This window comes from Hydra vulgaris, chromosome 09 (assembly GCF_038396675.1).
Source record: "Hydra vulgaris chromosome 09, alternate assembly HydraT2T_AEP".
Classification (NCBI taxonomy): Eukaryota; Metazoa; Cnidaria; class Hydrozoa; order Anthoathecata; family Hydridae; genus Hydra; species Hydra vulgaris.
In genome coordinates this window covers 28877410-28903610 of record NC_088928.1, presented here as the reverse complement: position 1 = coordinate 28903610, position 26201 = coordinate 28877410, and the positions used below count along the sequence as shown (strand labels likewise).

The window sequence follows — 26201 nt, the reverse complement described above, 5'->3', positions numbered from 1 at the left end:
TTTTTATTGTTTTTGATAAAATTATATTTTTATTAAAAACAACACAATTTTAACTAATCTTATTTTTTTATATTCTTATCTTAGTCCCCATAAAAATTTATTAAGTCGTTATAAAAATTTATTAAATCCCCATAAAAATTTATTAGGTCCTATTAAAAATTTATTAAGTCGTTATAAAAATATAAAGACTAATTAAGCTTAGTTATTTTGACAAATGAATAATCAATCATTCCAAAGTTTTCTGGCATAGTCAACCATTTCAAAGTTTTCTGGTATAGTCAACCATTCCTAAGTTTTTTGGTAAAGCCAACCATTCCAAAATTTAAAGTAATTTTTTATTGACAACTGTTATAGAATATTTATGAATTCTTATCCAATATAAATTCACTAAATCAGAAATTGATTTAGTGAAGATAAAATCATTGTTGGGATTATTATGAGATAACAACAGCAAAATATATATTATGATGAAGATGAACATAACAAAACAAACAACACAAAAAACTCACTGCTTTGTCAATACAACTAACTGAATTGATTTTATTTGAAACTACTGTTCTTATTTATATTTTAAATTTTAAAATAAAATATTTTCAACATTTTTTATTATGACTATTCAATACAACTTCAAATTGTAATTGAATTTTTTATAAATTGCTTTCATACCATAGTTTACATATTAATAAACAAAGTGAAAACACAAACTTTTTTTATTTAATTATAAAAATAACAATATTATTAAATTTAATAATAAAAATAACAAACAAAAACTAAATATTAAAAAAATTAATCATTAAAATCAAATAATTTTAAATAAACTTGTAAATAAGTCAAAACCTTGTTTACAAAGATGTGTTTAAATGCGTCAAGACCTAAAGCATGCAAATCTTCATTGTCAGTTTGTTTGAGAAGCCAACTTAAAGTGAGAAAATGGTAATTATGCGGTAATTGAGTAACTAAACAATTCCACAAACAATCTACTTGTGATATTGATAATCCTATTTAAAAAAAAATCATTAGCATTACATTTATACATACACAGCAAAGTCATATTCTTGTTATACGATATGTTTATAATATGTAAGTTGATTTCTATAAAAAACAGCATATAACTATTTTTAAATATATTTGATATAACAATATATTATTGATATGACCTACTGTAGTCAGCGTCATCAGATAATAATAAAACGTTACAAAATAACATAAAACAAATCGTTTAAAAAGTAGACAAGAAGACTATGTAAGTGATATGTAACTATTATGTAAATTAAGAAAACAGGGTAAGTTAGACAATGCTACTTATTTTAAAATGTATCCATCAGATTGCGTTCTACCTAGAATCTATGGATTGGTTATAACTCACAAACCGGAAAAAAACTACCCAATGCACCCTGTTGTTTCCTCTATTAACACACCTCCTTATGGAACATCTGAGTATCTGGTTAAAATTATCCAACCAATATTAAATAAAAATATAACTTGACTAATTAATTCAAGAAATTTTGTCAACGATGCTAAAAATGGAATGTAGGCCCTAATGAAATTCAGGTTTCATTTGATGTAGTTAATTTACATCTATCCATAACAATCAATGAAGCAATTCCTGTTATTAATAACATATTGAACGATGATCTTGACAATTTAAAAACTAGGACTAAATTAATTCTTATAGATATACACCAGATAATTGTACTTTCGTTAAGCATGTTATTTTTTATACGAAGATAAAATCCAAATTTTACCTAATGCAGGTCCAATTGGTTTATCATTGATGGTAGTCGAAGCTGAAGCAGTTTTGAAAAGTATAGAAAAAAGAGCCCTTAATATAACTTACAAAAGATATGTGGATGATAGCCATGCTCGCTTCGATTCAAAAGAAAAGCAAGAATTATTTCTTAAAACTTTAAATGAACAAAACCTCTCCATAAAATATACTGTTGAACTTGAAAGCAAAAGAAAACAACTTAATGTTTTAGATATTTGTATTACAAATACAATGGATGGATTTTATGAGTTTCAAGTACACCATAAGGATGCGATAACTGATGTTTAAATAAAACCGGACTCCAACATCAACCCAAGCATAACCACTGCCATCTTTAAAGGTTTTTTATGTAGAGCAAAACAAATCTACTCTCAAAAAAATCTCTCACAAGAAATTGATTTATAAATACCTTTTCTGAACACGGCAGCCCAAAATTCCGAAGAGAATTTAGAAAGCATAACATCAGTTATATTTACTTCAGCTCCCAATTTAAATAACATATTATGCAAAAATAAAACAAAACTACCTCCAAACTCAAATCTGGGAGTTAACTAACTTAAATGCTCATGTGGAAATATATTGGTGGGACCAAAAAGAAAATTATTTCAAGACGTGCAGAACACCAAAGAGCTTGTAAAAATCAAAAATAGTCGAGTTCAGGAGCCACGAAACATTCTAGAACATGTTGTGGTAACTTTGATTGACTAAATCCTAAGACCTTGGCAGTCGTTCCAGAATACAAGATAGGGAAAATTACAGAATCCCTGGAGATTAACAAAGCAAGAGTTCGATATGAGATTATTGGGCAATTGGTATTGGGCAAGGTGTTCTAAATCGAGATGATGGGGATAAGGTTAAAACAAGAACCTGTTGTCATTATTATATTATACAGTGGAACAATATTCTATTGTTCTAATTGTTCTATTGTTAACAAGTAACATTAGAATGAATTATTTAGAATTTTTAACTATTTTATTAAATTTATTTTAAAACAGATAAAAATTGATTTGTAAAGAAAATATTGAAATAAAATATATAAAATGAGTAAAAATTATTTAAAAATTGTTCCAAAGTATTTTATAAATTACATGTAATTTAATCACAATAAATAAGAAAAAGCATCACCTAAAGAAAAAATAGCAAAATGGGTATTTGCCGAAAGTTAATGACATCCTTAATATAATTTAATATTTCTAATAGCTTAAAAGTGCTAATAAAAACCTAAAAAATATAAATCTACTAATTGCAATCCAATTTAAATAGCACCTAAACCATTATATAGTACGAAACTCTACAAAATGTATATGGTGGGTTATTAATCCAGCTTATAAATTTTGTAGAGTTATAGAGCATAGTCCCAGATCAAATTATTATTTGATCTGTTAATTTCCCTGTTTGTCTGTTGTTTAAATTGAAAATGATTTAATTCAAATTAATTGAATCATTGTCAATTTAGTGATTTACATGCTATTCAGGAACATACGTCAACCAGAAGCACTAAACAAAACTAACTAACTACTTTAAATTTAGGCACATTTGCTTTATATCAAATTTTAAGTCTTTATAATTTCTTTGCTGTTTATGGTTTACATTGTTAATTTTGTTATATTGTTTATATTTTTAAATTAATATATTTATTTTATAAATTTTATCAATACTTTATCTATATTTTTTATTTTATTTTTTAGTTGGAAGTTACTGGAAAAACAAAGATGAAACGTTTAAAGCAATATAATGATTAACAAATAACTTTAAAGATTGCAAATTATATTAATGATTAACAAATAACTTTAAAGATTGCAAATTACTTTAGCTTTTTTAGGTAAGTTTATTTTAAAATAAACATTTGAAATTTTAAAAATAAATTTGAAGTATATAAAAAATCTCCCGAATAAAAAGTCATTATATATATTATACATTGTGTATATATATATATATATATATATATATATATATATATATATATATATATATATATATATATATATATATAAATATATATATAAATATATATATATATATATATAAGCACACACACATGTGTGTGTATATATATTTGTGTGTATTTACATACATTATCATAAGCTAATAAAATTTCTAATATTAAAATTCTTTGTAATATGTATATTTTTTTTCCATTATTCTCTTTTGTTTCAGGTTTTTTTTTTTCAGGTTAATATTTAAGCTTGAAACTGGCGAGAAAGAGGTACTTGTTTCTTACAAAAAGTCCAGTGATGAGTTTTGATGAGTACAACTTACTTCCAAAGATCAAGTAATTTTAGTGTTTATTTATCATCACAAGGAAATGAATACATCAAATGGTTCTGACCAGATCTTCTAAGAAGATTAAAGTTTATAGCTTTAGATAAGAAGTCATATACATCAATGTTGGATGAATATGAGGTTTTTTCAATCTTATTTATGTTTGCTTTTAGCAGAAGGCAATTTTAGTTGCTGGACTCCAAGTTTAAGTTGCATTTGGGCTCCAAACAATTAGAATTTGCTACAGCTTCTAAATACTTACCCAGATGCAGACATCAAAAAGGTCACAGTTGCCAAAAGACACCTTCAGTATCTGTTAGAGTCAAATATGGGATTGGCTTTTTTGAATGAATATATTACTGAAGGAGTTAGAGAAACTACGGTTTTTAATTTAAAAGCCAACTGAAAAAAATAAGAAAGAAAACAGAACTGAAGCAATCAAAGGATAAAAATCTAGACTTTGAAGGAAAAGTTATTAGCCATTTTGTTACTAAAAAAAAAAAATTCAAGACACTCTTTAAATTGTTTTAAATCCATGACATTACAGAATCTATAATATAATTGCTACAGAAACGTTTAACGCCGTTTCATTAGTTACTAGGCTTTAAAAGAGCGCATTCTCAAAATGCACGCGGTCATTGGAGAAAGATCTCTTAAGCAAATGAAAACTCTTTTTCTTTTGGAATTTAATTATTATTTATTAGTTTAGAAATATTACATAAAGAATCATATTAAGATAAATAATCATCATTAAGATCATATTATAATTGAAGTAAGTATAGAAAATATTTATATATAACATTTTTATTAGATATAAAGTAGAAAGGATCACTCCTATTAATTTTTTAAATTGTCTATATTTTGTTTGTTTTAGTTTTTCTTTTAGCTATAATTTTTTTTTAGCAGTGTTATTTTTATTATTTTATTTTTTAGAAGGAAAATAGGGGTATAGATGAGGCCTAACTATTTTTTAAGCAACAAAAGAGTTATACTAGCAACAAAATTGGTTATTACTACTTTGAAATTTCTGTGATGCTATTAACTATTTTTTGTTCTTTTTTAGTAAATTTATAAAAATAAATTAAAATTTTGTGCCAACACTGACATGACATGCCACATGTTATTGTATGTAAAGGTTAAATTTTGTTATGAGGATTACAGTTCTTATGAAAAAAAAATGAAGGTAAAGAGTATTGTTTGTATATTTATATTTTGTTTACTTTGAATCTTTTTAAATTTTCTCGTGTCATTTTTATAATTTTTGTTTGCACATATTTATTGTTTCCATATATGCTTTTTTGAAAAGTACTTTATTAATAATTATTTAAAAATAACGTATTTTAATAACATTTTGTGTAATGTTGTTACTTATGTTCTGTTATAAATGAATGTTATGTTACTTAAGTTATGTTATATGCATATTATATTAACTTATTGTGTGTGCTATTGTTGTGTGTTGTTGCTGTGATGTTGTTGTTTTTTTTTATCTTTTGAGTTGATAGACATTTGGCTTACCTTCACGTTGGTGTCTATTGTTAAAAATTATAAATAGGTAATTTTACTATTAAAAATCACTGCTTTTAATCATTCACTAAATGGCAAGACAAATTATTTTGCCATATATACAATTTGTTTTATCTCAATTTGATTTTTTGTCTTTAACGCTATTTATTACATAATTTAGCTATTATTATTTTAGAATCATGATGTACCAGCATAAATTGTTTTTTAAAAGCTGACATGAAATAATTATATTTAACAACTACTACTCTGGTAAATCACAACAGCTTTTCTCTATAAGGTACATTGATTTTCATTTTTTGTATGTAAGGTTTTTCTTATTTATTTACTTATTCATTCCTTTTTTTATTTTAGATTAATCAGATTATGTGGTATAGAAGAACAAAATATTGTAAAGTTTCGTGAATTTTTTAAAAACATTTACTAATAATTTTTTAAAGAAATAATATTGAAGTTTGCAAAAAAGGTTTTCAATGTTTGTTTTTTAATTATTTGTGTTAGCAGTATGTTTATTATTAGAATTGCATGTTTTTAATAAATTTTTAATTATTATTTGCTAAGTTAATTTTTTTTCAAACATCTCCTAGCTGATATATATATACTTTATTCAAGTCATACGATTATTGTTTAATTTATTTTAAATGACAGTTTTTTTATATATAAAAATTATTTGTGTGTGCTATTTAGAGTAGAAAAAAAATTATATAGGAAAGATCACAATCTTCAGGATTCGTTTAAGATTTTTTATTACTACTTTCAATTAAAAGTGAAGTTTAAATGGATGATATTAGGCAAGAAGCAGATATTAGTTTAGAAAATGGAAATGTCAATAGGCAACTTAATTGTCGCAGAAATGAAAGAGACTTAGATGAGATGAAAATAATAATCAACATAATGCTAGAAATGCTACTTGGCAAGTAGCAAATAATTCGAACCCAAATGAGGAGAGCTTGGTTTGGCAAGTTGAAAATAATTCTTGCAGAAATGAAAGAGATAGACTTAGGCAAGATGAAATTAATAGACAGCAAAATATAGATATGCTGCTAGATACGAAAGAATGCATTGTATAGCAAGAAGTAATACTATTTCAGATTACAATTATTTAGGAGAAATGATTTGTATTTGTCAGCATTGTGGTGCTAAAGAATTTCCTGATGAAATACATTTTTTATGTTGGGATAATGGAAAGTAGTTTTGTCGCAACTTTCACCATTTCCACAAGATTTATTTAAAGGAAAACATGCAGATGGAAATGCCAATCTGAAGTTTTTAAATATATTTGAAATTATAATGCCTGCTTTTCTTTTGCTTCATTTAAAGTTAATGTAGTTCAACCCATGAATCATGGACTGCCATGATTTAGATTATGTGGTCAAGTTTTTCATTGCATAGGTAATCTTAGGCCAAATCAAGATGTTCCGCTGACATATTGTCAACTATACATCTATGATCAACTAGCATCATTAAATTTTAGAATGCAACAATGTGGTAATGATCTTTGCTTAAATGATTTAATGTTTCCATTGCAAACTATTATTAGTGAAGAGAACCCATTAGCTCTTGCATTTAAAAACATGGCTGAAGTGGAAGAAGAAGAAATTCATTGAGCAGCTATAGAAGGTTGCTCGATGAATTTCTTCTTAAATGTCTTTACTTGAAGGGCAAGATAGACGTCACTATAATCTCCCTTCACATAATGAAGTTGCAGTTGTATTTTACAGTTGTAACTTCAAGTACTTTAGCCTTATTTCTGGACAGCAGACATTTTATTCCTTTAAACATTGTGGGGACACTAGACCTTTTATATTGACCTAACTTTGTTTCAAGTTGTCGTAGGACAACAGCCTTTATACCTCTGTAGGTACTGAAAAAACTAAGAAGGAGGTACAGATATTAAGATTTAAAGTTTATTTTAGTTTATAGTTCTGGTTTAGTTTACAGTTATTAAAAAAATTATAGTTATATATTTATTTATATGTAAATATTATTTTATCGACTATTCTGAGGTATATTTTTTTGTCTTTAATGTCTGGTAGAAGCATAACTGGTTGGTCTGTTTTATATTTTATATATCATGTATGGAGAAATATGTGCAATAGGTAAAAGAATTGTTTAATAAACATGATATTTTTTAACTGCGTTTTACTCATATTTTTATTAAAAAAAGATTTTTATCAATTTCATCATATATTAACCCTTTTTAATTTACTCTTTTTTTTTTAAAAATATTTTCAGCATTGTCCTCTGTTACCTGTGAAAATGTGAGGTTATACTTTATATTTTAATTAAATAAAATTGCAAATGTTTATAATTTTTATTATATTCTTCTATTTGTAATTTTTGAGTCGTTAACAGAGAGCTTTTGTGATTTTAGATTCGTTAACATTTGAACATTACAAAAATTATTGCTCCCAACACCCAGGGCCTCTCTCGGAGAGGTCTTTTAATAAGTGGTGTAGTAATGGCAGATTAGTGATGTAGTAATGGCGGTATAGATGAGGCCTTCATCAAATGGAGGGCTCATCCATACCGGGGTGTTGGGAGACACCAAAGAAAAAACAGCAACCAAAAGGTTGTAAATGTCTACTATCAGTGAAGATATTTATAACTTTTTTGTTGCTGCTTTTTCTTTGGTAATTTTTTTTTTTTAAGTTTGTAATTTTTTTTTTTTCAATTTTTAATTTTTTTTTAATAATATATTGTTGTATATTCAATTTGTTTTGGTCTTTTTTAATTAAAATTTTATTTGCTTTTCACCAGTTAAACCTGAATATAGTTAAATTGGTTCGTTATCCAATTATCATGATATAATGATGCTACATTCTATTGTTAAAAATAAGTAATTGGTAGTTTAATTTACTGAACCCACTGCTTTTAAAATTTACTATAAACCAAGACAATATATTTAGCTATATAAATGCAATTTATTTTTCAATTTGATTTTTTATGTTTAATTTGATTTATTATTTTAATTTGAATTTTTCTCAATTTGATTTTTTATGTTTATAGTTTTGCTCCTTGAAGCATTTTAGCTTTTTTAATTAAAATATTTTAAATCTATTGTGATGTCTTTTAAATTAAACTAAAGTTTACTAAAATCCAACATGAAATAACGTCATAAAACAACACCGACAAGCTGCATCATGACCGCAACTGAAGTATGATAACAGGTTATCAAAAGCAGGTAAATTGTTTTCCAGTTTATTTTTGTTTTACATTTCTTTTATGTCTACTTATCTGTTACAATTTTTGTTTTAGGTTTGTCATGATCAAAATTTACATATTTTTTTAATTTTGTTATACACATGTTTGATTGTAAATTAAATTTTTTTTGTTTGAAACGTATTTGTACTCAGTTGCTTAGTTATTTATAATAGACTTGGTTATTATTAATAAATTTGTTTAGTTGTGTGCATTTAACGTTTTTAAGACAATTTTTTTTTTTTAAAGAATAATGAATCAAGGGGATACCAAAAAATTAATAACTTTATAATATAAATTAACTTCATATTAATCTTAATAATTAAATAATGTTAATGTTATAAAAAATATAACAAGAACTTAGTTTTAGTTTTTAGTCAATTTAAAGCATGATGAAGTGTTATTATTTTGTGTCAGTAACTAAAAATGTATTGTGTTGAAACTAGGAATGTCGAGAAAATGGTTCTGCCTTACACTGATATGACCTATGTCAATTGTAAATTAATCAAATAATGTTAAATAATTGGTAAATTATTTTACCTCTATATAATTATTATACTTTTTATGTGAATTTTACAAATGGTTTAATGTTTTCAATTTTATTTAAATGAACAAAGTGTACAACCTCTAAATCCAATCTTCATAAAACTTTATAAACATGTCTTTAAAATTACTAAATTAGGAGAGCAAGCAAAGCCTGCAAACAGACATTGCTTGCTGTAACACCCTTAGAATTTTAGCATACATCACTGAGTGTGTATAGACACACACACATTTATTTATTTTCAACCATATCAATAAAAATTCACAAATGGTCATCGTAACTTAATAGAATTTGGTTAGGTGTCACTCAAATAGTTACAAACTAGTCAACGGAGTGACACCTTAAGAGCATAAAAAATATAAATAAGAGAGAAAAAAAAAAGAAAAGATTGTTAAACAAATAATAATGAATGCGTAAATAAATATGTAATGAATTATAGTAATAATACAAACTAATAATAATAATAATAGTAATAAAATATCAATAATATGAAAAATAATTATAATACAACATAAATTGTATGTACATATCATAGATAATAATTAAATATAATAACATAAAATGTAGCAATAATAACAATAACAAATAAATATAATATAGAAAAATAATAAATAAAGCAAAAATCAAACCACTTGTTTGTTAAAGAAAATATATATCAAAGACAACTTAAGTACAGCGAAAAATTATAAAGAAATACACTCCAACAATATATTTTTAAATTGAATTCTGTTGAGCAGTAAATAATCCATAACAAGGGGATATTTTTTTTTTTTTTTTTAAATTAAAGCAGGAATACACTGGTTCCATTGGGAAATACATTGTTGTTTTATGGAAAACTTACCATATTTAATTGTGTTGAAAAAAGAAGAGTATAGCTTACTATTTTCTGTATTCCTGGTGTGATAATTGTGAATTTCATTTGTTTTAATAAAAAAATTTAAAAAAGAGTTTGGTAGTTTATTTTGGAGAAAGTCAAACACAAAAAGACAATTGTAAAAGTTTACAAGATCACGGAGTTTTAAGATTTTTAGTTCAGAAATTTTTTTTTGGATATCAGATCTCATTGGTAAAAACATCATTATTCTAATGAAAGCGCGTTGTAAACTAGCAATGCCGTTAAGTAAAAAGTTACTTTTTTGACCCCAAACAATACAACAATAGCAAAGGTGAGAAGAGAATAAATAAGAATAAATCATTCTAAGAGTTTGGATACAGTTATTCTAAGAGTTTATGATACAGTTGATTATACTAAGATAGGTTTTTATGAAGAAATACTCCAAGATATTTTATATATTTTGACCAAAAAAGTTTTTTCCGTTAATTTTAATTTTAATATTATCAATAGTTTTTTGAGGGGAATGAAAAATAATGTATTCAGTTTTATTGACATTCAATGAAATACGAATACTCTTTAACTAGTTACATAAGCAATAAAGATCTTGAATAACTTTTTTACAAAGAGTCGTAAGTGATTTGTTGATATATAAAAATTTGGTATCATCAGCATAATGATGTACCTAATGAACAAGATAATTTGTTTATATATAATAAAAACAATAACGGTCTAAAAATGGAACTTTGTGAAACGTCATATTTAATAACTTTATGTGTGAAAATATTTAATAACTTTATGTGTGAAAATATTTAATAACTTTATGTGTGGATTCAAATCCATTAATTGAAACAAACTAAGTGCGATCCTTGATATATGACGAAAATCAATGATTAGCAATACCACATATTCCGTAGTAGTTTAAATTTTTTATTAGAATGTTGTGATCAATCATATCAAAAGCTTTTTGAAGATCAATGAAACACCACAAGCAAAGGAACCACTGTCAATTGCACCACAAATCATTTCAGTAATGTTAATAAGAGCATGACAAGTGGAATGATTTGAGCAAAACCCAAACTGTTGAATATGAAAACAAGCAGAATTATTCAAAAAGTTGTAAATACGAAAATACATAAGTTTTACTAAAAGTTTGCTAACACTTGTTGATAATGAAATTGGTCTGTAGTTATTATATTCAAGTTTTGAGTCTTTTTTATGAATTGGATAACAGAAGCAGCTTTTAAGATATCAGGGAATACACTGGTGATGAATGACAGATTAAATAGTTCAGAAAGTACAGGAGAGATATCATTTGCAAGAGCTTTAAAAACATATACATAACACTAGAAATAATGCCCAATCAATTTTGTTTTAAGTGTTAAAATTGATTAAAATGAAATTGTTTGATAGAAACTATATAATAATTACAATCATAAAAAGAGAGGCAGACAAAATACAACAGACAATTATTTCATTTAATAAGAAACAACTATCTGAATCACCTACAAAGAAAAAAGTAAAACTTTCTACTTTTTTCTAATAAAGATTATCTTTTCATATTTTTTTGAACAACAAAAAACAAATGACAACAAACAAGTTTTTTTAATAAAAATGATATTTCCATCTGTTAGCTCATTTTAATTGCAATTTTCTTCATAAAGAAAAGGCTAAGATTTAGATACTGATTTCCTATTAAAGTTTTTAATTGGAAATCAGTATCTAAATTTTGAGCTCTGAAAAAGAATGTTTTACTTTTTTCTTAGCAAATGTTTTAGATTAAAGTAAAGATTTAATTTTCTTTTTTTAAATTAAATTAGAAAAAAGTAAAACTTTGTTTTTTTTGAAATGAAAAAAAAAAAAAAGTTTTATCATTATCATTTGGGCAAAACAATACGCTATGACCAAAATAATAAAACAGCTGTACAGAGAAGTGAAAAGATTTATTGAGATTTAAAAGCAAAATATAAAAATTTATATTGTATTTTATTAAAAGACTATTCTTTAAAAATAATTTTTTTTAATAATAAAATCAGCATTTATTGTGTGGATTATCAGGCTTATAACAATATGACACTATAAATATTACGCAAACAAAAATATGAAATGCATAAAGTGTTACAGTTATAAAAGCTAAACTTGATTGTCCTGAAAAAAATTTGATAACACCTACTTTTCGATACTTTTCAGCCAATCAGTGTTGATTGGTGACCTTTAAATAATTATTTCCAGCACTGTATATATATATATATATATATATATATATATATATATATATATATATATATATATATATATATATATATATATATATATATATATACACTGTATATATATATATACACTGTATATATATATATATATATATATATATATATATATATATATACACACATAGTGCTGGGAATAATTATATGTATATATATATACATATGTTCATATATAAAAAAGTATATATAATAATGGTATATATGTGTATATAATAGTAGTAGACCATTTTTTAAATATGCAGTAAATGTCTCAATTTAAACTATAACTTTTCATAAAGAAAATTAACTTAAAAAAAACTTACGAAAATGATCTGGAGTTATATCATTAGAATAGATAGCAGCTAAAAATTCTAATCTTGCTTGAATAGACTCTTCAATAGAATCTTGTTGATCTGTTGCACTATTTTCAACTTCTTTTAATGTTTGAACAAATACCAATAAATTATTAAAAAAAGCATTCATTAATTGAAGGTCTTTTATTGCCCATGAAAGTAACGAAGATGACTCAGAAGTTTTATGTGGATAAACACTAAGTACTTTGGGCAAAATCTTAAATGATACCATAACTGACCTATAAAAGATACAAAACTTAGCAGCAGCTAATGAAAACTAATTTAACATTTGAAAGTTAACTCTATATTGCATTTTGTATATTTAAAGAAACACAGTGCATTTTCTTGTTTTCACAGTGCTTATCTAAAACAACAAAGCCATTTTTAATATATTAGTAATGTATAACATTAAAATGATGCAAAAGCGCAAAAAAAAAAACATTCAGTGTTCATAAAATGCAAATGATATTGCAAAGAGATTCAAGCTTACTTTAAATTTGTGATGTTTAAGATATTGTCCATATGTTTTAGATAACTTATTGAATTAGATGAAAGGTATGGTTTTGAATTTTTGATCATAAATTCTTATATGATTAAGCATTACAATTATCTATTTTTACTTGATTCATAGTTCTTTTCTCTTTGGATACAGCTTAAATTTACTTTGTTTCTTTAAAGCAACATCTGTTTAGTTATAAAAACCAAATAATACATTTTTTATTTCATTTTAGATGAATGTTAGAAACTTTTATTGAAGAAGATCTACCAGCCCCTGATGAGATGCTTGATTTAATAGAAATTGAATAAGATGAAGAAACTTTAGATGGCAGTAGTGATGATGCTTTTTTTCGTGGAAAAATACGAAAAAAGCAAAAGAGGGAAAAAATGAGTTGCTTTGGAAAAAACAAAATCTAAGTTCTATTTTTAAATTAAAATAGGAATTTGAAGCATTGAAGATGATCCTGATAATGAACCAATAAATTTTATCATGATACTTATCACAAATGAACTACTTAAAATAATTTGAAACGAGTCTAAAAAATATGCTATGCAAAGCAATACAAAAAACCCTTTGAAAATTACAAGAGCAGAATTGGAACAGTTTATTGGAATATTGTTTGCTAAAATCTTAATAAAAATGCCTAGCACTCAATTGTTAGACCTTATAACTTAAAAACGTTTTGAAAAAATTAAAGTAAATTGCCAAGATAATTGTTCTGATTATATATATAATAAGTTTTTAAGGCTTATATTAAATGTAAAGACTTTTTTATACTTACATTCTGTCAGATATTATCTGTCAGATAAGGTTATCCTGCTACTGGTAAAATGTAACCCAGTACAATCTGTTTCATGTCCTTCTGTCTTGTAGGATACGCCTTTTTAGGCAAAGGCTAGGAGATGCCAACTCCGATTTAAAACACCCCCTGCCTTGGGGCTCTTGGTTGAGTAAAGGCTAGAGATGGTGTTACGATAAAAATACTCATCTTGGGCAGATGTTAAATGTACCCGGCTACTGTCTTGTAGAAGGCCTCCTTGGCAAAGATATCCTAGGTAAAGCTCACAACTTTTGCCTTTCTCAATCCCTAACTCAAATAGTCAACTTTCCAACTCGCTTTCCAGACAACCCGAATCATTTACCTTCTCTACTCGACTTATGTCTTGTTTCTGATCCTAGTCAATGCTCAGTTTCTCCACATTCACCCTTAGGTGCTTCTGATCACAGTTTGATCTCTTTAAACTAATATCTCATTCTTCTTCATCTCCTGAATGTCCCTATTATCGAACCTCTTACAACTACAGTAAAGCTGACTGGGATTCTTTCCATGATTTTCTTCGTGATGGCCCTTGGGTAGAAATCTTTCGTCTTCCTGTCGTCAAATGTGCTTCTTACATAACTTCGTGGATTCAGGCTGGCATGGAATCTTTTATTCCCTCTCGACGATTCCAGGTCAAGCCTCACTCTCCTCCATGGTTTTCTTCACACTGTGCTGTTGCGATTGCCAATCGAAACCGTTACTTCCATATTTATCAGCAAAACAATTCTCCAGAAAACAGACGTCTGTTTATTACTGCTAGAAACAATTGTAAAAAGATTTTTACAATTGTTTCTAGCAGTAATAAACAGACATCTCATCTCAAAAATTAGGCTCTCGTGAATTCTGGAGAATCTTAAATAATATCAATAATAAGGGCAAATCATTAATTCCACCTCTCTTGTATGGTTCAGACTTTGTCACCTCACCTAAAGACAAAGCTGAATTGTTTGCTAAAAACTTTTCATCAATATCATCTCTTGATTCCACTAGTTGCGTTCTACCTGATATTGCCAACAAGCAGGTTGATCCATTGCTTGACATTCATATCACTCCAGCTTCTGTATCTAAAGTGATTTCCTGCCTAGACTCTTCAACAGCTTGTGGCCCTGACAACATACCTGTTATTGTCTTGCAGAAGTTCTCTGGAGCTGTCATCTATACTCTCAAAAATATTTTACAAGTGCTTATCAGAGTCTTGTTTTCCAGTCTGCTGGAAAGTGGCATCTGTTATCCCTATCTTCAAAAATTCTGAAGAGCGATCTGATTCGTCTCACTATTGTCCTATTAGTCTTCTTTCTATCATAAGCAAAGTTTTTGAATCTTTAATTAACAAACACTTAATTTCTCATCTTGAATCTAATCACTTACTTTCTGACCATCATATGGATTTCGATCTTCTCGTTCTACAGCTGATTTGTTAACAGTAATAACTGACAGGTTTTATCGTGCATTAGATAAAGGTGGAGGGGTTAAGGCCATCACTCTCGACATTTCAAAAGCTTTTGATAAAGTTTGGCATGCTGGTCTTCTCCATAAGCTTTCTTCTTATGGTGTATCCGGCAACATCTTTAAGATCATCGAATCCTTCCTTTCCAATCATAGCATAAAAGTTGTCCTCGATGGACAACACTCTTCTTCTTATTCTGTAACTTCAGGGGTTCCTCAAGGTTCTATCCTTGGCCCTATACTCTTTTTAATTTACATTAACGATCTTCCAGATATTCTTTCATCTAAGGTGGCATTGTTTGCTGATGACACTACCATTTATTCTTGTGTGATAAAAAAAAACCAACACCCTCTGATTGCTTGGAGGGGGCATTTGAGCTTAAAAAGGATCTTACTTCTGCTACAGCATGGGGCTCACAGTGGCTAATGAACTTTAATTCAGATAAAACTCAATTTTTTTCAGCCAATCGTTATCGCAATAATTTAGATCTTCCTATATTTATGAACGGTGATGTACTCGATGAGTCACCTACTCTTCATCTTCTAGGATTAACTCTTACTTCCAATCTTTCTTGGAAACCATATATCAAATCAGTTGCAAAATTAGCATCTGCTAAGGTTGCATCTCTTTATCGAGCTCGTCACTTTCTTATTTTATTAGATTCTATTCTCTATCTCTATAAATCTCAAATCTGGCCTTGTATGGAATATTGTTGCCATATCTGGGGCGGATCCTCTAATGATGCCCTTTCTCTTTTAGACAAGGCGCAAAAACGCGTTGTAAACATAGTTGAACCTGCTCTTGCAGCCAACCTCTAACCATTATCACATCGTCTTAATGTTGCTTCTCTTTCTCTTTTCTACAAATACTATAATGGGCACTGCTCTAAAGAGCTATCGTCTCTTGTGCCATCTACTATAATTTATTCTCGTGTTACTTGTCATTCAATTAAGTGTCATCCTTTTTCTGTGACTGTTCCTAAGTGCTCCAAAAACGCTTATTTGTCTAGTTTTTTTTCTCAAACATTAGTTCTTTGGAATTCGCTTCCTTCATCTTTCTTTCCTGACTCATATAATCTGCAATCTTTTAAGTTCCAACTTTAATTAGTGGCTGCTTGCAGCCTTGTTGGAAGCGAAGATGTTTAAAAAAAAAAAAAAAAAAAAAAATTTGATTACAAAAATATAAAATTTTCTGTTACTACTGCTTTTGATAATGTAAGTATTACTTTTATAATTTAAGAAACTGATATTGATTATTTGACTTATAATTATTTAAATTATTCTATTGATTGCACAATCATATAAATAACATTATCTATAAAATAATTTATAAAGAAAATTTGTAAAAAATATAACCTACTGATTTTTTTTAATATTTTCCAAACAACCTTCTATGAAAACCATCCTAACTTTTTTGTTTCCTGAATAACAAATTAATTGCCATAGCAACTTCTGTGCTTCTTCTAACAGACCATCTGACATATTATTCTAAATAGTTTATTAACAAACCAACTGACACATTATTCTAAATACTTTATATTTAGTATCTGTAACAAGATACAAGAATTTACAATGTCTATAAAATAATATTAGTAATATATATCTACTTTCTAACTCTCTCTATATAGTATATATCTATACTATCTAAATAGTATATATCTAAGATAGTATATATCTGAGATAATATATATCTATACTAACTATCAGAATCACTTTTCAGCTCAATAATTTTTGTATATATTTTTATAAAATTTATTTATCCTTAACTGTATTTAATTTCCTAAAGCTGGAGGAGGAGGGAGGGGGGCACTACGGTCAACGAGACTCATTTTAAATTGCTGTTACAAACGCTTGGTAACTCCAAAACAAGCAAGAAACACTTTTAAATAAAAATGATTAAAAGATAAAACTAATAAATTTGTTCTTCTTCAATGTTTTCCTTTCTCCTGAAATTTCAAATTTGTTAACAAAAAAAAACAAAAAAAAAAAACAATTAAAAAAAACAACTTATATCTATTCAATTTTTGTTTCCCAATATCGATGTATTTTAATAAATTTTCATTTTTTTAAAAAGTAGGTTTATTTATACAATGCACATAAAAATTTTGCACATAAAAATTTTGTTTTAATGTAGTAAATAATAAAGTTCCGATAACAAATTATTTTAATAAATTTTCAAGTTCCTAAAAAGTTCTTGAAAAAAAAAAAGTTTTGTTTTAGTTTTTAATTTTGAAAGTTTTATTAAAAAATTCCAACTTATAAAAAATCATTAAAAAACATTACAAAGTGTTGATATTAAATTTTATCTAACTTTTCTAGTAATAGCATAGTGAATGCTTTTTCCAGTAAAAGCATGCAACCTTAATCTCTTGATTATCATCAACACAATATTCCATATTGATTTTGTGTGATTAGCATCACACAAAATCAATATGAAAAATTAAGAGTATCAATGATATTTTAATTTTACAGTAATAGACATATGGTAGCAGAATATCGGTAAAACACTATCCCATGCCTCTGGAAGTCTCAATTTGTTCTCTACGAAAAATAATTTTGGACTAAAAGATTGATTGAGACTTGTCTTTGACCTTAGGGATATGAACCAAATTGCAAGAAAAAAAAAAAATCTTAAGTAAAAAGTATAAAGTAAATCAGTATTAGATGACTTACACTTATTTTCTGCTCTGCTCTGTATTTTAGTAAGGATATGTTTATTAATTTAAATTAAGCTTCATAAAATACTCTATAAATAAAATGAGTACACTTTCTTTGATGCCTCTAATACAAGCTTTACAGATCACTACATTGATTGCGAGTTGTTAAGTAAATCTGACTAAATAAGTTTAAGACAAGTTTTTAAAGCTTTATCTAATTCAAATGATGAAATAAGTGTGGAAGTTGGAGATTCAACTTCAATTAAAATAACATCAACTAAACAACTCCAAGTATAAGTATTAAAGTTAATAGGCATAATTGTTTTTGCTTTCATTTTTGGTTTTACTTCAGGATTTACTTTGCTAAAATGCCATATGTGCAGAATTTGCTTGATAGGTTGATTCCTTATATCTTTCTTATCATCTTGCAATATAGAGTAGGGTAGGTTTTCTTGAAGGCAGCATTTTAAGTTTCCTTGACAATTTTGAAGAACAATATGTTGTATATTGTCTGCCTGATTATGAAGAAGTCTAGGAACAAGTTTATAATGATTAGACTTTTTATGTGCAAACCACATGGGGCAGTAAACTTGGAAAAAATAAGTTTTAATTGTGTACAATTCTTTGCTTTTGAATAAACTATTATAACTAGTCAAGCTTAAGTTAACCAACTGGCATGATAAACAAGACTAGGCTTTTTCATTAAATACTTTGGGAAAATAAAACCTTTAGTTATTCCAATACAGTATTCATAAAGTTTTTTTGCTAGTCTGTACTAAGGTCAGATAAAACAGCAGGATTTATGTATGAGTCAACCTTTAAATGAATTGAAACAAATTCAAAAATTGCTAAATCATGTAAATCATCTGCAATAACATTTTGAACAATATGGGCCCTTATATTTCTTTGGATCATTACTTTTATCATCTGTTTCAGCTATGACTGAAATAGATATAAAATGATCCGAATGGACAGTTATAACTTTTGCATTAAATATTTTTCTTAAAATTTTTGCTTTCTCTATCGTATCTATTTGACCTATTTGCCAGTTTCCATAGTGCTTGTTAGAACAACCCTTGCAAGAAACATGATGATATAATGAAGGAATTAAAATTTTACAAAAACTGCTGTAAAATTTGATGTCAGTTTATTAACGAATTTTTGTTTGATCATACTTATTTACTTCAACCCTGTCACCACCTACTTCAACCCTGTCATCACATTTTAAAAGAAGAGTATCACATTTGCACATATATCAAATAATTTTAAAAAGATTTTTTCCAACCAAGACTAATTTTATGTTTTAAACATTACTTTTATGTTTTGAAGCTTATCATCCTGCTAAAATAATATTTTTTGAAATATTCTGCATACTTATTTCTTTGAGGTTTCTCTTTTATAAGTTAATCTTGCAAGCATATTGATTTTTCTATTTATATTTCGGGAGGTTTTTTTGGTGGTTGCCCAGATCCACATTTAGTACTCATTTTTAACTTCAAAAATTTTTTAAAGTTGATAAACATGCATCGCAAGGTATGTCATTGAACAAATATGACACAAATACCGTTATATTTGTAAATGTTCCTTATAATTTTTTCTTAACTTATATACTTAAGTATTTTTATGTGTCTTATATGGTAATGTGTGTTATTTAATATGTGTTTATATGAGTTAAGGTTATATGGGTCTATATTTTGTAAGTGCTTATGTGTCATAAATGTGTAAGTACATGTTACATATGAAGTGTTTTTATGTGTGTTATGTGTTATAATGTTATATGTTTTTAGTTTGTAAGCAATTATGTTGTTTCCGTGGTTTCAAAGTGTTCTGAAATGGCTTAGTTCACAGCAAGAGTGTTGTCCTTGCTAGCCAAGTGGTGCACTTTGCTATAATGTGACTTGGCTTGGTTGAGAGCAAAAATATTGTTCTTACCAGCCAAGCAATGTACCGTCATGATGAAAAACATAATAAAATCTGTTTCTATTTAGTGTAATCATAAAATATTTATTTTTCAATTAGATAACATATTTTAAGATTTCTTATAGCCAGTACAGTTGTTGCAACAGCAATCAACAAGTGCTGCCCCAACAGTAACAAGAACAACATTGATTGATTGCTTTTATCGTATTTTTAACTTTTTTATATAGCTTCCAGCTGCTTCTTCTTCTGGTACAAAAATCAAGTTGTTGTAATTACTTATACTTAACTTAGTAAATTAACTGATTATTGCAGCGTTTTTTTTCATTATATTTATTGACATTTGACTTGCAAGTAAATGCGCTGCCTTGTACTTTTAAACAAGCTAAGATATAATATCTCTTGAACGCCTTAAGCTTAAGTTTTAAGTTAAGCTTAAGTTAAGCTTTAAGTTCTTTTTTGTTAAATAACAATTGTTTTACTTTTACTTAAGTCGAACATTCGTTTAATTGAACCGTTTTCCTTGGTCCCTTGGCGGTTCGAGTTAACTGGAATTTACAGTATTTTAAAAATAATACAACCATCCAAGTTTTTAGGTGCGTATATATGAACTACTTCTACAACTACTGAGCATTGAGTTGCCAGACATCCGGCTTTTACAAAGGAGAACATAATAAAAATTCTTTTACATGTTTAAAGCTGTATTCTTCAGTAATGTGTAAATTACTGGGAAAATTCTATAAAAGTTTAATAATTTTGAATCCATCTATTTACTAGTTTATGATTTATTTATTTATTAGTTTGTTACTTCTAGCAATATTTGTTATTTTAATTGGTATCTAAATTTAGTTTACAAAACTAATAGCTAAGTACTTTCTAGCGATGTAAACTAAAAAAAAAATTTATACTAGATAAGACTTATTTTTGTTTAAACACAACTTTCATTCAATTTAATTCAAAGTTATCCAATCAAAATTTAATTGACATTAGTTTTAACATAAACTTGGGTAACTTTACACGCAAAGAATACGCTGCGAAGATTTTTAGTTTTAAAGTTTTTTAATATTTTTAAATGTTAAAAATTGAAGGTCAACCACAAAAAAATAGCAAAAACTGTATTGCTTATTGAACTTTTCTAAAAAAATTAATTAAGAATAACTGGTTAAACAAAAAATATAGGTCTTTGGACCACCGCCCCCCCCCCTACTTATACTTAACTTATTGCATTGATTGATTGCTTATATTGTAAGTTTAATTTTTTTATACCCTCTATATGGCACCAGAGGAAGAGAGGATGCTGGGTGTAAAACAAGAAGATGTGGCCTAAAAGTAGTAAATGCCTTTGACTTTTAAATGAATTTCTTACTTTTAAGTTGCTTTTTTTTACTTTTTTTTTCTTTAAATAACTTTTTTTTCATAAATTTTTGTGTTGTTTTTCAATTTTTCCTATTAATTTTAATGCTATCAAGTTAATCATTTAAATAAGATACTTTTACTAATGATAATCAATGGCAATAAGTATAAGTCAGGGATAAACATTTAATAAAGTTGGTTATTTTCAAAAAGTCTTGGCTTTTACACAACCAATTCTATGTAGCATGTTACGAACAAGTCATTTAATAATTTGTTTTTTAAATTTGATAAACATTCATTAAAAGGTATGAAAGAATATTACACAAATAATGTTGTATTTGTTCTTAATTTATAGTTTTTGATAAGTATTTTTATGTGTCATATGATGTGGTAATGAGTGTTTTTATTATGTTATATAAGGTTATATGGGTTTATATTTTGTAACTATTTTTGTGTTTCTATGTGTACGCTATTCGTAGTTAAAATGAAAATCTGGAAAACTCAATATTCGTTACCTTGAACTAATTTTAAAATTTTGTTCTTGGCCCCTTGAGGGTTTGAGTTATTGAGAATTTAATGTAATATGTTATGCTATTTGTTAATATTGTGATGCTATTGTTGTTTTATTTTGTGATGATAAACGACTTGGCTTTATATACTTGGCTAATTATAGACAATGGCCTTCACGCCATTGTCTATAGTTAAAAATGATTATTGAGTTGTTTCATTACTGAAACTGACTACAAATAATCATCACTGACTACAAAATATCATTCACTAAAAGCCAAGAATTCAGTTTTCAAATAAAAACATAATGGTTTATCTTATTGTAATTATTTATTTTTAGCTTTTTTTAAAAAAGTTGCTTTCCTTTTTTGTTAACTATTTAGCCACATTTTTTTCAAATAAATAAATAAACATGACACATTAATATCTAATAAATGTATTCAAAAATAATTTTATTTCATTTTTAGGTCGAATTCCTTCACTTTTGACTGATTTTAGAAAGTTCCGACATAGCAGAATTTAAGAAATATTCTGAATGTTGATTGTTTTCTGAAAGCCAAAACAAAGTTTAATAACCTTTATACCATTTAATAAAAGCCAAAACAAATTTTTGATAATCTTCATACCATTTAATAAAAGCAAAAACGAAGTTTCGATAATCTTTTAATAAAATTTTATACCAATTATAAACTTTATAAAGTTTAATACCATTTAATAAAAGCAATGAAAATAAAATAATTTTAAAATATTTATATTGCTTTTATTTTTTATGTTGAACATTTTGTAACTTTTTTTTAAGTTTATATTTTTATTTTATCTCAAGAAAAATGTTTTTTGTTTCTCAAATAAATTTTTATATTTTTTCTCTTTAGAATTATTATTTTATATGGATAAATTGTCCTTTTTTGCTAAGTTTTTTTATATTTTTGTTATATTTTTATATGCGAATGGAAACAGTTTGTATTTTTATCACCTTTGGTGATTACAGTATAGATGGTTTGCATTTGCATTAAGTATTTTTGGCAAACAACAGTTATAAAAATTTAATTGGCAAACTTAGCATTATAAACAACTTAATTAAATGAATTGGTTAAGTTTTTTTACAGAAAAGCTTCTACAAAAAATACTAAACAGATAGTGCTAATTTGAAAATAAATAGTGTCCATTTTTGTTGTTTAAATAAATTTTAATAAGAGGGTTAAAATTCAATTATAGCCTAAATTTCCGAAAACACCTGAAGAAATGTTATGCGACTGTCTTCTATGTTAAAGATACTTTTATTATGTAAAAAATATTGTAAATAAGTACAGTTTTGAAGTAAATTAATTGTTAACCAAAAGACAAGAACTTCAAATCGATTAATTTTTTTCCGTTAACTAAAATTTATTGAAGTAGAGACATAATAAAAAGTTTAAAAATAATCAGTGTGGAACAGACTTACCGTGACCCATATCATACGGGTCCTGACAGTACATTATAATTTACAATTACTAATTTTATTTTTTTTAATATTCCTTTAATAAAGACAAAATCAAAGTTATTTAGTTTTACAAAATAATTCTGCCATTATCTTTAAGTGTTGCTTTAATGTTAAAAAAAAAAGTTATTTAATTATTTAACATCAGGGCTCAAATTAAGTGATTACTTACTAAAAAAATACTTTAATGATTCGCTTTTTTTTTCCCCTTCCTAATTTAGTGTTTTTTGACCATTCTATAAAGTATAGTATCACGTACAAAAAAAAAAAAAAAATTTCTTTGTGATGAGATTTTTTTGCGTAAATTTGAGCCCTGGAACATTCTGAACAAAATTATATAAGTATAAAACTTTTATTAAATTCTTAATTTGAAATAACACTAATTTTTTTCAGAGTGCTGTCACTATTCAGAGTGTTGTCACTATTCAGAGTGTTGTCTCTATAAAAATGTGATTCCTATTACAGTATGACAACATTGATGATGTTTTATGCAACACTAATTAGCCAAAGATTAAAATTAAACTATGTTTAACCTAATTGGTCTAGTATATGTATGTATGTGTGTGTATGTGTGTGTGTGTCTATATTTCAGTATTTTAAGTTAACAAACATTTTAAACAAATATTTCAATTTATTACAAATTTTTAAAGAGCATAAAAAAAATAAATAATAATTTTAAATTAGTAAATTTTTAAAAATAGTATTTATAAATACATTAAGTTTTTTTGTTATTATGATTACATGTATATATTTAAGAAAAATAAATTGTATGAATACCTGTATATAAAAAACAATAAGAAACAATTAAAAAAAATAAGAGTTTCTTAAAATTAAAAAACTACAATTTAAGCACAATGATGATGATAATCTTTGTGATGGTGATGATGATCTTCATAATGGAATGATTCTTATAAACTTTATTTTAACTTATTATGCAGCCCTCAGAACCATTGAATGAGTTTTAGGTAATTAATGCAAAATACTTTATTTTTCTAAATTTATTTTAAAAATTTTTTGCGTTTGAATTATTAAAATATTATTTAAAGACTCACACAATTAGGTTCCTGTATTAGATCCCATAATAGTGTGTTTCCAGGCTCACATAAGCTTTCAACCTTAAAGTTAATATTTAACTGATTGTCCAATTTGACAGGATTGTTGCTTACAGAGCACATTGATACATCATCATCTAAATCATCTAGAATGTCTTGATTTTGATCAGTCAAACTGCCATTAGTTTGCGTAGAGCTTACTGTATCATCACATTTTTCAAGATCATTACTAACTTGTCTACTTAGTAACTGATTATCAATGCCTTCACTAGCAGAAGGAGAAAGCTCCAACAAAGGAGTTATAACTTGTGAACGTAGATTCTGGTCAAGAACTCGAATTTCTAAACTACATCATAAATAAAGTCAAAACTATTTTTTTGGCATAAACAGAAATATCAAAATTTCAAATACACCATATATATTAAAATAAATAAAAACCATTATATGAATAAAATTGAAAACTACTTAAACTCAAAAAAGCCTAAAAAAGTTTCCATATTTAAAAAAAATTAGGTGAAATTCACACTAAAAGATTAAAAAACAAGCTTATTATTAAAAAACAAGCTTAATATTTTGCTGATTTTAAAGCTAAGCTCAAAAATAATGTCGAAAATAATAAATAAAGAAAAAAAAAACAATTACACTAGCTAGTTTTATAAATGTGATTATATGTTTTTTAAAACATATAATCATGTTTAACACTGTTAATAACTAAAATAAATTAACAGAAAAAGAATCAAACAGAAAAAATATATATATATAACAGAATAAACAAAACTAACACCAAAAAAAAAAAAAAAAAAAAAAAAAAAAGGGAACCACATCATTTGATTTTTATTTTATGTTATTCATCTCCCGAAGTACAATAAAGTAGTGAGACTTTGCTAGAGGCTGTGCGGAGGATATTGAAATCTTAAAAATTGTAATTTTCAAATTATGTCATAGTTCATGACATTGAAACATTCTGATTGAATGATGTTTATTATTATTATTTTGTTGTAACTAATAACAAGATGTTTATATTAACAAAATGATAATTTAATACTAATAACACCTCCTTTTGCAAAAGTTTAAAATATACTGATTGCATAAAGAACTGTTTGTCAAAACTATAAGTTAATAAATAAAATTAAACTGCATCCAGCTCTTGGTCACAGCTTATTGTTAGGGTACCATACACTATCTATAATAAAGTAAAGTTCTCTATTTGTTAAAAGCATGAGTAAAATACCTAAAAAATTCAAAAAACCATAAGTACCACCAAGTTTTTTTAATTATTTAAATATTATTCTTTTACAAATGTTTATATTTTTTGAAGCAGTTTTTTATTTATTAAGTCTTTCCCTTTTGGCTGTTTCATTTTCAGATCTCAGTGTTGATGGCTTAAATCTTTTGATTTTCAAAGGCTTAAATATTAATAAGCTTGGCCTGGCCTGACATCAAGAAAATTTACTATTTTAATGTGACATCAAGAAAATTCACATATTAAGCTCCTAGTTTATACTTGTTGAGCACTCTTTAATGAGTAAAGTAGAACACTTTATAAGAAGAATTCGTTGGAAAGCCCATTTTTTCTTAGAATCTGAAAAAAATAAAAACCCTTTAATTGAAAAAAAACAGAATGAAAATTATGGATTCAAAACAAAAAACACCCCACCATTTATTTCTGACCTGGAAAATTTTGAAAATGATTTATTACACTTAATTAAAACTATAAAATTTCAAAATATAAATAATGAATTC

At 26.2% G+C, this 26201-nt stretch overlaps 1 protein-coding gene across 1 annotated transcript in view; it reads right to left on the bottom strand.

Moving 5' to 3' along the window:
- Positions 1-26201, bottom strand: part of LOC100198859 (ubiquitin carboxyl-terminal hydrolase 34) — a 195646-nt gene that overhangs the window by 93539 nt on the left and 75906 nt on the right. The window contains exons 14-17 of the mRNA XM_065805242.1: positions 24459-24804; positions 16856-16983; positions 12701-12969; positions 838-998 (exon numbers count right to left, since the gene is read on the bottom strand). Coding sequence (XP_065661314.1) covers positions 838-998; positions 12701-12969; positions 16856-16983; positions 24459-24804 — 904 coding nt within the window. The remainder of the gene's footprint in view (positions 1-837; positions 999-12700; positions 12970-16855; positions 16984-24458; positions 24805-26201) is intronic.